Source organism: Bipolaris zeicola (assembly GCF_000523435.1).
Source record: "Bipolaris zeicola 26-R-13 unplaced genomic scaffold scaffold_0, whole genome shotgun sequence".
NCBI classification, from domain to species: Eukaryota; Fungi; Ascomycota; class Dothideomycetes; order Pleosporales; family Pleosporaceae; genus Bipolaris; species Bipolaris zeicola.
In genome coordinates this window covers 233,898-245,107 of record NW_006912049.1, presented here as the reverse complement: position 1 = coordinate 245,107, position 11,210 = coordinate 233,898, and the positions used below count along the sequence as shown (strand labels likewise).

The window sequence follows — 11,210 nt, the reverse complement described above, 5'->3', positions numbered from 1 at the left end:
TCGATGACGCTTGGAGAGTTGGCGTCGGATCTCGTCTCCACCTGCTCGAGCCATACCAGATACCGTTAGCACCAACCAAATCCCCCCACGACACGTAGACCGAGCTCCGACGTGCAAGCTGGCGTGTCCGCTTCTGCAAGGCAACGTCAAGGAAACCACCCCAATTGGAGAAAAAATAATAATGTACGAAGGAGACTCGTGGTACAATGCCTTCGTCCCGCGTGTGGCAAAGCCCCAGGAAAAGGGCAATCGTCGTCGGCGGGAGAGCCTGCTCAAGCAGGAAAGCGTAAGCCCACCATCCGCTGCATGGGTATGTTTGAGCACTTCTGATGATTGTTTGTATAGGAGGCTCAGGCTGACTTCGAGCGCGCAGAAGCCATTGTAGAGAGTGCAGAAGAAGAACGACCTAGCAAACTCAGCGGCCCTCCCCCGGCGACCGTAGCCCGACGCGCAAAATCATACAGCGACTTCTATACCGTAGTGCGGGCACACTTGAAGAAGGAAAAGGTATTGGAGAAGAAGAAGCCGAAAGAGGATATCAATACAGAACTGGAGTTGGCTGAGTGGTATGGCGGAGTCAATGACGAGCTGCTGGAAGCCAGCCATGAAGAGTACAAGTATGCATTGTCGGACTGGAACGACATGAGAGTTACTAACTGATGGCCCTAGACGCTATCAAGACCAGCTTCACATGACGCGAAGCCACCTCCAGACCGTCATCGCTGATACCACCTCCACCCTCGATATCCTCTCCTCCCTCTCGGAATCCTTCAAAATTGTCGAGGCGCAGACCAATGCGTTCCGCACAAAATGTGAAGGCCTCATCGATGACCAGAAGCGCATCACCAAGCTTGCCGATGATATGGAGGAGAACCTCCGATACTACCTATATCTCGAGCCTACGACTAAGCGACTCAATGCGCCTGGCGCAGGCAAGATTGTACGGGGCAACGAGTTTGTGGAAATGCTGGCCAATTTGGACAGTTGTCTGGAATACATGCAAGCACACCCCAAGCACCGCGAGGCTGAGACATATCGCTCAAGGTACCGCTTGCTGCTCACTCGCGCCCTAACTCTTATTCGTGTTCATTTCACCGAAGCTCTGCGGGAAATTGCAGCAGACGTAGCGAAACGGATAGCTGACCGGCAGCTTAACGACACAACAATGTCTGCACTGTTGTATGCCAAATTCCGTGTTGGTGCGCCAGAACTGAAGAGCATTGGCATGGAAATACAAAAACGTGCAGTGTTGCCCCCTGGTGCTGCTCCGGGTGCAGAAGCGGAATATCAGAGTCTGATGAACGAGTTGTACCAGAGCTATTCAGCCACCCGCGGCCGCCTCATTCTCCCCATTATCACAAAAAAGATCGGAGAGATTGCACAAGCCCCGAGCACATCGACTGACTTGGTTGCATTTGCTCGTAGTAGCATAAGCTACATCCGTGGCATATGTTTCGATGAATGCGGCCTATGGCGCGAGTGGTTCGAAGGCGATGGCGGGTTGTACGACTTTCTTGAAGCTGTATGCGAGCCCTTGTACGATCATCTTAGACCGCGGACTATTCACGAAACCCAAATACTCAAGCTATGTGAACTCTGCACTCTAATACAGACACGGTATATGGAGGAAGAGGAAGAAGAGGAAGAGGCCTCTCCAGTGGAAGCCAACAAAATCGACTTCTCAGTCATAGTGCACCCCGCACTACAAGACGCGCAAAACCGCCTCGTATTTTTATCCCTAGCCATCCTGCGAGATGATATTGAAAGATACAAGCCAAAGCCAGAGGATCTCGACTACCCCGCGAAAAACAAAAAACAAGCAACCTCCGGAACAAAGTCAAATCAACCAGCCCTATCTGGAAAGAAGCAACCAAAGTCCGAGGGTCCCCCTACGCCATTACTGCCAAATGCACCCACGATTGTTGACGAAGATGACTCTGATGCTCGATGGAATTTCAACACTGAAGCTGCGTTCAAGGACTGGTACCCAACCTTGCGAAAGGCTATTTGGTTGCTCAGTAAAATTTACAGGCTTGTGCATGTATGTATTAAATAATCCGCCATTGATGTTTGTACTAACGTCGCCTAAAGTCCTCCGTCTTTGACGACCTAGCTCACCGCATTGTTCACAGCACCACCGTCTCGCTCACACAGGCCGGTTCACTCCTTGCTAAGTCAACATCACCTACAGATGCCGCCTTGTTCCTCATTTCGCATTTGCTGCTCTTGAAACAACAAATTGTAGCGTTCGACATTGAGTTCGTTACACCAGAGACTGAGGTTCAATATAACTTCTCCAGCGTAACGAACACCTTCTGGGAACTCCGCGCACGAGGTGGTCTTTTCAACCCGCGCAACCTGGTCGGCTTGTTGATTCCTAAAGTCGTGGAAAACATGCTGGACGCGAAAGCAGAAGTAGACGCCCGTCTACGGCAAGCAATCAATAATTTTACTGGCCAATTCGTGAACAGGATGACAGCGCCGATCGACACAAAGAACAACAAAAAGGTGCCAATCAACGAAGCTCCCGCGCGCATCAGCAGGATTCGGCAGAACATTGAGCACGAAACACCATTTCTACGCTCAAAGCTGGAAGAATACATCACAGATGCGAGGACCCGTGAAATGCTTGTCGCAGCCGTCATGGAGTCGGTAACCCAGACTTACGAGGACTGGTACGATACTTCGTATGCACCCTCTCTCAACAACCAGAACGGATCCGGTCGGAGCGCCAAAGGCAAGGGTAGGGAAGATGGTGTCTGGGACCCCGACATGTTCAGTGAGTGGTGCAGTAGCGTCTTTAAAGTAGGCACACTGGGGTTGGGCATTGCAGACAACGACCAAGAAGAATATGGTGATGGAGATGACGGTAGCGACGCTGATAGTATGGGGGCTATTAGTGGGCGTACAGGCACAGAGAGAACGGGTACTACGGGCTTGAGGATCAAGATGTGAGGAATTTGATATTACTGGCAAAAAAACAGACAGGTGTAAGAGGCCCTAACAGTCCGCATAATGTGTACAGTAATATTCATTATACGGTAGAACAAATCCAAGTGACGTCTACTTCCTCGGCGCCACCCGCCGTACGAGACGTACAAATAGTTTATTATTTGAGATGTTACGTCTATTCATGTGTGGGCATTTGAGTACTACTTTTGTGGAACTTAAGGTAAGTAACCGTTATCAATCCAGGTCCAGGATAGGAGCCAACTTTACAATAACCGCGATGGCACCTCGCGAACTTGATAAATATTATATCACCATATGCCAAAAGATGACGGTGTACGATAGTACTGCAAAATCACAGCGAGTCCTTCTAGCATTCAGCGGTGTTGGCCAACTGACGCTAGTCGGGAACTAATGTAGCCGGTCGATCGTGTTCGTGCATCAACCTGCATCGCGAAACACAACTCCAAACATCGACGTTTGATGATTTCAGAACATCGAAAGCACATCACTTGAAACACCATCGAGTCAGCAGACAATCATAGCAATTCCCCGAACTGAGGGGAGTTTTTTGAGTTCTCGAGCAGACTGGTGCTTTTACTGCAAGCAACCGTCTACCTATGCGACTTTCATTTGGAAAGTGGCGTCTGAGAATTAACGTAACCACTTGTGCTTTGCATACAAACCAAGCTTCTCGTGTCAGCCAGTAACCGGTGATACTCGGCAAAAGCTTGTTCTACGAGACAAGTTCCCAGAACAGTCTAGTTGTCCGACATCGATCTGGACTGTCTCGTCATGCGCTGGACAGTATCATAGGCCACTACTAGGGTTCATGTCCCCGGCAAATACGTTCCATACCTACAGCAGAAATGTTCTGCCTGACGCTTGAAACTATGTTTGCAGAGAAGCTTCACTGTTGCCATGAGGAATCTCTTGGCCGACACCATATTTGTAATGACCATGGTCAGGAAGGGTAAGACAGTCGAATGAGACCGCTTCAAACAAACTCAAGTGGGGGGCCTTTGACTACGGGGCAGCTCAGTATGCCTGGCAGGTATGCAACTCTGCGCCACAGGTCATTCCGGCATCCGCACATGTAGTAAGACTCGAAACTCTATGGACGGCAAGGAGGTATGCCGAACCAGGTCGTGAAGGCTTGGGACGAAACCGCAATTATTCATATTAAAAGTGAGCGCCACTGTTGAACATTGGAGCATCTCACTACCACAGCAAGTCTGTTCAACCATCTTTGTTTTCTTCTTTCTTCGTTTTCTTAATTCTTTTCTCTTCTCTTAATTAATATTTCTTCATAACGCCCAGGTGGCTTTTATATTTTCAAAATGACGTCCGGTACTGTCACTTCTCTTTTCCTTATCTTCTTGAGCTGTACACAGGTGTTCGCTCAGTCGCAAAGTGTCCAGTACAACCAAGTACTTAATGTCAATGGCGATGTAAGTATACAGTCATTGATTCTTGTGGATATCATCAAACTAACAAGTCTAGATGAAACTCAACTCCTTTGTCTTCCCCGACCGCTCCAAGGTCGAGACCTTCTCCCAAAAACAGCAACAGATTATTGTTAATCAACAAAACCCCTCAATCCCCGCCAACCAGGTTGTTGGCACCACCGGACAGCCTTTTGTTGCCGTCTCCCCCCAGTCAATGACCATCAGCACAAATGGTGCAACTGACCTGGTCGGTGGCCAGATCGAGATGGCCATGACAATGCAGAACCTCCAGGGTGTAGCAGTCCAGCCAGACAACACCTACGTGGCCAAGCTCTCACCTGATCGACAGACTTGGATGATCCAAGAGACGATGAGGATGGTCAACACCACCGACATGACTGTCCGCATGGTCAAGCGTAGCCAGATGGATGGCGAGTACATGGTTGTCGGTCGCCAGACTGTCGAGACCAACACCGTTGTCGTTCCCTTTGGCAGTGATGGTAGCACCTCTGTCGGTATCCAGGGCACTGGTCTCCAAGAGAACGAGTTCCAGGATGGCTTCAGGATGTCCATCCGTGCTACCCAGCCCATGACCATGAATGTCGACGTCAAGGATGGCATTGACAGTAGCATGTTGGCTGCTCTTCAGGGCCAGGACTCCGTCAACGACTACCGCTACTCGGTCACCACCAACCTTGGTGCTGTCGTCCCTACCCTTAACCAACAAGTTACTGTCGTCCAGATGCCCAGTAAGTCCTCCTGGAACCCCTTATATACCTGTTCACAGACTAACATCTCTTCCCAGTCAACGCTGTCCGTATCCAAAAGATGATGCAATCAATGGGTGTACCACCTACTGGATCCGTCGCCATCGCCGTCGCTCAGAGGAGCGTTCTCCAAAACCCCGGTGGTGCAACTGGCAGCCTTGGTGGAGCCGCTACCACCCGTCGTGGTCTCTCCCGCACTGAGTTCAGGAAGGAGATTGCCCGCCAGGTCCAAGGCACTACCCCTACCACCAATCAGCCCAACCCCGTCGCTGCTCAGCTTCTTCTCGCACCCACCTTCACTCCCGTCCAGGCTGATGCCGTCCTCGACATGTCCAACATGCGCATTGCCATCCCTGTCCGCCAAGTCGACGGAGAGTACATCCTCACCATGCAAGTCATGGGCGGTGCCGCTGGCGCTGCTGCTGCTGCTCCAGCAGGAGGAGCCACTCCCCCTACCGGCTCCACTGCTGCTCCCGCCGAGGCCCCCGCTGGCTCCAGCCCTGCTCCTTCTACCGAGTCTCCTGCTACCGCGGCTCCCGCCACCGAGTCCTCTGCTGCCACCCCCAAGACCCCCGAAGGCGAGAAGCCCACTCTCCAGGCTCCTACCAACGGTACCGAGTCCGCTGCATCAGAGTCTGCCAAGCCTGAGGCTGCTAAGCCTGAGCGCCGCCAGGACAGCAAGGACAAGTACGGTGACATCAAGGCTCCTCTTGGCTCTGTCATCATGACCATGAAGCAAATCGATATGATGGCCGAGATGGACATGTGGGGTGGCCAGGCCCCCATCACCAAGATGATGAACGAGTATGTCAAGGCACAGACTGGAAAGGATATGGACTCCATAAAGAGCGATGGCGGTGATGCTGCTGCTAAGCTCGTTGTTGCATAGATGGTGTAACAGGTCATAGGTGAGGGGTTGTCAAGAGAGAATCGGGGGGTTTGTAGGTGATAATATGTTTATATCTGAATGGAATGGTGGATAGATGGAAGGGAGGATCGGTGGAAAGATGTAATAGGGCTGTGAATAGTGGATATAAGGGGTGATTGTACCTTGCTGGTTTTTTTTGAGATAGTGGAATTTGGTTATGTGGTAGCTGGTATATATATTATAAAATTCAACGACAAGAGAATGATACAAATTTTGTGGTTTTGCTTTTTTGGCTTTTCTTTCGTAAAGACTTGGACAAGCTTATACAACTTGCTCACATATTAAGCACGTTGAAGAAAAGGAAGGGCCGTGTTATATTTTTCATTTCGTCGTCTCATGCTGATGCTAACTTTTCATTCTCTCACCATACAATCTCAAGACTGGACATGAGAATGCGATCCCTCAGACTTTTAACCGTTAGGAGATCCACGCTTCTTCTCCTCTATCGACTCCCCACCTTCCCTCTCTTTCCTCCGCTGCGCAACATCCCAATTGTACACGCGCGCGAATGCAACCTCAAGCGTCTGCAAAACCTCATTAGCCACTCCCAACCCCCCAAAACAAGCAAACTTCGTAATAAAAAAACACATACCGTGATCTGCTCGCGCAAGAAATCCAAATCCTCCTCACAAGTGCTCAAGCTGTGTCGTGCCGTGGCCAACTTCGATTGCAGCAGCTCCTCCGCCTCGGGTATGGGATATGCGAGCATAACGTTTGCGCCGAGCCAGAGATACACTTCGTCTGTAGGCGGAACCTCTGCTTTCGCATAGAGCGTATCATTCAATTCGAACGTTGTCTCCAGCGGTTCAGCATCATCCTTTCGCGACTTGAGGAAGCGGACTGTCTCGAGTGTCTTTTGGATATCGGGGATCTTGTCTTTGAGACCAGCAGCTCGTCTTTGTGTATTTTGCTGCATGAATTGGTATTTTCTGGGGGGTTTGGATGGATTAGATGGTGGGTTGGGGTATATGGGTATGAGTGCTGGCGTACGAGATCATCTCTTTGAAGTTGTTGATGGTGGATTCCACCTCGGAGCGGTCGGTCACATAGTCTTCTACTCGATCGATGAACGGAGCCACAGGGATGCCCCGCGGGTTTGCTGGAAGAGAGGCATTATGTCAGAGGGAGCTTGTGGTAGAGGGACGTATCGGTATACATACTCGCGGGCTCGCTGTTGCCATGTTAGCTCTCTTCGTATTCACTGGTGACATAGCAGCTCTGTATCGTTACTGACCTCCCGGCTTTAGCTACGTCCGCCATTGCGCCTTGGACTTGTAGACTTTAGCAATGCGCGTTGTTTGTTTCGCGCATCGGAAAAACTGCCCCGCCATATCCGCTCTTGGCACCTAGTATATCTCCACCCCGCTTACCGTTTACTCTCCCCGCTCCACCCCCGACTCTATCTTCTCGCTTACTCAACGGGTCTTGCAAGGATTCTACCTGTACCTGTTTAGTCATGCTAAGCTAATTATACTACTGTGATCTCAACACTTGGCACCCTATATGCTGACCCTTGTAGTAGACATCCTACGCTACTAAATGCTGCGCACCCTAGGGAAGAGCGTCTCCACCCCATAGTAAGCATCAGGATTACATAAAGACTTTTCTCCGGAAATCCCTCAAGAAATCTCGGATCCTTTGATCTGTAGGATCATGACACGATGACAATGCCCTTGCAAGGACGCTATCTCTGAGGCGCTCACTTCCAATCAATGTCAATGCGGCCCCCCACGTATGTGGCTTACTGTTCTAGCATTCGAAGAACTGTAGGGCCATGCCCAATCCTGCATATGCTAACAGCCGATAGCCTAGCGCGAATAATGGGCTTGCCCATGCGCCCTATGGAGATAGTAACCGCGTCCCCGATCTTCGCATCATGGACTATCGAAGGCTACTGCAAGGCCGACGTGAGGTAGGATGTAAGCACATGTGCTGATGGCCCGCCTTCAGCCACGTTGAGAACCGATCCAATTACGAATGAGTCCATTATCCTTGACCAGCCCGCCGACCTTTCTGTAACAAAACACGCCACAAAATTACTCATCACGGAAAAAAACGTCACCGGTTTTCCAGTCATGGTTGCGATCAGCGGCTGCATCTGTGTCTTTCCCACCGCTTGAGGAATAGCTGTAGTTGACCTTGGCCCTGCACGTTCGGGCCTCCTCACTATTCTCCGAACATATCAGCTCGCAGCATCCTCGCCAACTGAACCTTCTGTAATCGCATTGGGCCCTGTCCTCATACCATGCCAAACACGGTCCAATCGTCAATCAGCCAGAATCCTATCACACACTTCTTGACTCAACCTGCTACCGCCATCACACCAAGATAATTTCAGCCCCTGCGGATATACCCGGAGCGTTCCTATGTACGCGCCCTGTCTCAGATAATAATAGCAGACTCTGGTTCTCTGGTTCTGCATATGTGATCGTATCACCTTTTATTAGGAATGCGGTATAAAGAGTCTCTTGCATACGAATCACATGTAAACTAGTCCTTGCCGACCAGACTGTACTTTCCGTTATCCATTTTCGGAAAGCTGTCTTGCATAAGGCTAGACATTCGATATTGATCGACATGATGATCCGCGTATTCCTTCAGGCCTGCAGCATTCACAGCAGGACAACTGTCAAACGGGTTCTGGGGATCCCCACAATCAGGCCTTGGAGATGATCGGCGAATTCACTCCCTTGGGCTCCTTTACGACATCATTTGAATGATTCGTGAAAACCTCTGTCCTACCCGGCATCATATTTGCGATGAAATGGCTGGGGAGTGAAGCTGTAAGGCGTCTCGTACTATGTTGTGCCATCTGCATGACGTGGCGCACCCTTGCTTGCGAGCTGAGCAGGGCAATGTGATAACCAAGCATACGAGTGTATACAGTGGAGCTTAAATGCGCCTAACGAGGCTATGTATCAGGCAATCCGAGGATACCGCTTAGGCCTTGTACGGTGACTTTGCTGTAAACGCAACTGCTTCCATGGTACCACTCTCTCGTACTAGAAACCGTTCAATCGGTGAGTACAACGACTCGTTGAGCTGACATGCGCTTGTTGAGCCTCGCTTCATATACCATGTTCTGAGAAATGGCCTGAGTGTGATGTGACACTAGTCGCCTTAAGTGTGACCGCATAGACGGATGTCTAGCGACATGGTTTACGAGGTCACGTGGTTAGCCTGTCTTCTGGAACGCAAGGCTGACCGGAAGCGCTGTGCGTTGCAGTGTTTGATCGGTAACTTCAAACCGAGCGCCCGGTGAAGGGTTTGTTGGAACCACACGGCTAAGATGTTTTGCCTGAACGACCCTGGGAAAGACAAATTGCAAATTCAAATAGGCGTTAAGATAGGTTCGGATTAAGAGCAGTGCAGTGCCGAAAATGCAAGTTATGGCCCGTAAATTGCTCATTCCAGTATCTTGAGACTACAATCTGTGGCGCAAAGTGGTGGCGAACAGGATACGCTTGCCATCGTTTGCATACGACAAAGTCCCTCAAGATTTCTCGTAGGATAAGGCTATACAACATAAAACCAAAAAACCAGGGTGATTCCCGAACACTCGGCCCAAGAAGTAGACCCTGGGGTGGTTTGCCCGACAACCGAACTGCACTTCATCGGCATCGATACTCTGTCGCTCAAGCCCCTATATGCCGGTGTGATAACAAGCAAAACCCAAACCAGCATATTTCGCGAGAGTAATCTGCATACCAACCCAAAAACCTGGAGTAACGTTGCATACCGAACCCCAAACATAGCACCTACCACTTCCAGCACATGGAAACCAAGCACTACAGGTCCACAGATCTACTCCAGCATACAGCAAAGCAAGGATGATATCGCACACTCGTATCCCTCAATCTAAACCCAACACCATACGATCCGTCCCGCCCGTCCAAATGGGCCCCATTCCCGACGGACCGCATCTGCATAGATGAACGCTACATAGAAAGAAACCCTCACCTGTCCCGCACTTTACAGCATCACCACAAGAACCCCTTACCAGCTACACCTCAAGTCAAAAAAAAAGCCACAACAATCTAATCCCTTATAGCCGAAAAACACCCCTGACCCCGTCTTTTACCGGGCGGCACCCGGGTGATCCAAGCGACCCGAAACAAAACAAGCTTCTTCACTATATGTAGCGGCGCGTGCATCGTATCCATATCGCGGAGGACGGGTGATGTAGCAAGGAAAAAGGCAGGATTTCTGTATGGAATGTTTGAGTATGCACGGGCATTTACCCGTTCGCTTGGGTTGGTAACGAGGGTACCTGCAGCCAGCTTCTTGGGGAAAGGAGGGCCCCTCATGCAATGCGGGGGGATTAGACTGGGCTGGGTAAATTGTAGATTTGCCGCGAGAGAAGGAGGAAGGAAGGAAGGAAGGAAGGAAGGAAGCGGGGAATGAAGATCATGGTGTTTCCATGAGGGCGGCGCTTCGGTGCGTGTAGTTGGTTGCTGGTGAGTATGTGTGTCCCGAGGACCTGGGGAGAGCCGGCCGGTTTGGCGGGATGGATGCCGTGTCTTGGTACGATCATGCAAATGTGTTGCGGGGAGAAAGAGGGTGTGTTAATGCTGTGTTCTGGATCTGGATATGGAGGTGGTTTAGATGAAGGTGTGGGGGTGCTGTGACACCATGATAGATTGAATCGCTGGCCACCGCGATAGAGTCTGGCAGGGTGTGCGAGAATCCGGGCAGCGGAGCCGAATGATACAAGTGATTGACTATTCTGTGCAAGATAGACGAAAGGTTCGGTTACCGAAACGTGGTGTTGGAAATGAGCGCATGGGACACGGCATGAGTTGGAGCATGTTGTGTAAGGGCCCGCGAAGTAGACAGGTCTCCAACCAAAAGACGACCAAAGGCAGCAGTCACATGGCACGAGACAACAAAAACCAGACTTTATGAAGTACCCTTGCATTGCGGAAGCCAAAACATTACGTACAGAGCGAGACTATCAATAATCATAACGGTGCGTGAACATAGGAAAGAACATAAGCCAATCAAGTCGTGTGCGGGAGTGTTGAATCAAAACCCAGAAAATCCAAGCCCCCAACGCCATCCAGTTAGGCCACCTCGCCAGAAACTTTATCGTGACCCCGAAACCTGCGCCATGTGATA

At 50.5% G+C, this 11,210-nt stretch overlaps 4 protein-coding genes across 4 annotated transcripts; 2 read left to right on the top strand and 2 right to left on the bottom strand.

The window, feature by feature from the left end:
* Positions 1-181: 181 nt before the first annotated feature.
* COCCADRAFT_31698 (uncharacterized protein) lies at positions 182-2,955 on the top strand (the record flags this gene model as incomplete). Its single annotated transcript, XM_007708158.1, has 4 exons — positions 182-310; positions 346-617; positions 670-2,041; positions 2,092-2,955. The coding sequence occupies 4 exons, from the start codon at positions 182-184 to the stop codon at positions 2,953-2,955; spliced, it is 2,637 nt and encodes an 878-aa protein (XP_007706348.1).
* A 1,334-nt stretch (positions 2,956-4,289) lies between these two features.
* COCCADRAFT_31697 (uncharacterized protein) lies at positions 4,290-6,053 on the top strand (the record flags this gene model as incomplete). Its single annotated transcript, XM_007708157.1, has 3 exons — positions 4,290-4,400; positions 4,453-5,146; positions 5,203-6,053. The coding sequence occupies 3 exons, from the start codon at positions 4,290-4,292 to the stop codon at positions 6,051-6,053; spliced, it is 1,656 nt and encodes a 551-aa protein (XP_007706347.1).
* Positions 6,054-6,083: 30 nt separating this feature from the next.
* COCCADRAFT_80775 (uncharacterized protein) lies at positions 6,084-6,242 on the bottom strand (the record flags this gene model as incomplete). Its single annotated transcript, XM_007708222.1, has 1 exon — positions 6,084-6,242. A coding segment is annotated over one exon (159 nt), but the record flags the coding sequence as incomplete, so codon positions are not given.
* A 260-nt stretch (positions 6,243-6,502) lies between these two features.
* COCCADRAFT_79 (uncharacterized protein) lies at positions 6,503-7,352 on the bottom strand (the record flags this gene model as incomplete). The annotated part of the gene is made up of 5 exons (XM_007708086.1): positions 6,503-6,616; positions 6,685-7,021; positions 7,083-7,191; positions 7,253-7,263; positions 7,327-7,352. The coding sequence occupies 5 exons, from the start codon at positions 7,350-7,352 to the stop codon at positions 6,503-6,505; spliced, it is 597 nt and encodes a 198-aa protein (XP_007706276.1).
* Between the last annotated feature and the right edge of the window lie 3,858 nt (positions 7,353-11,210).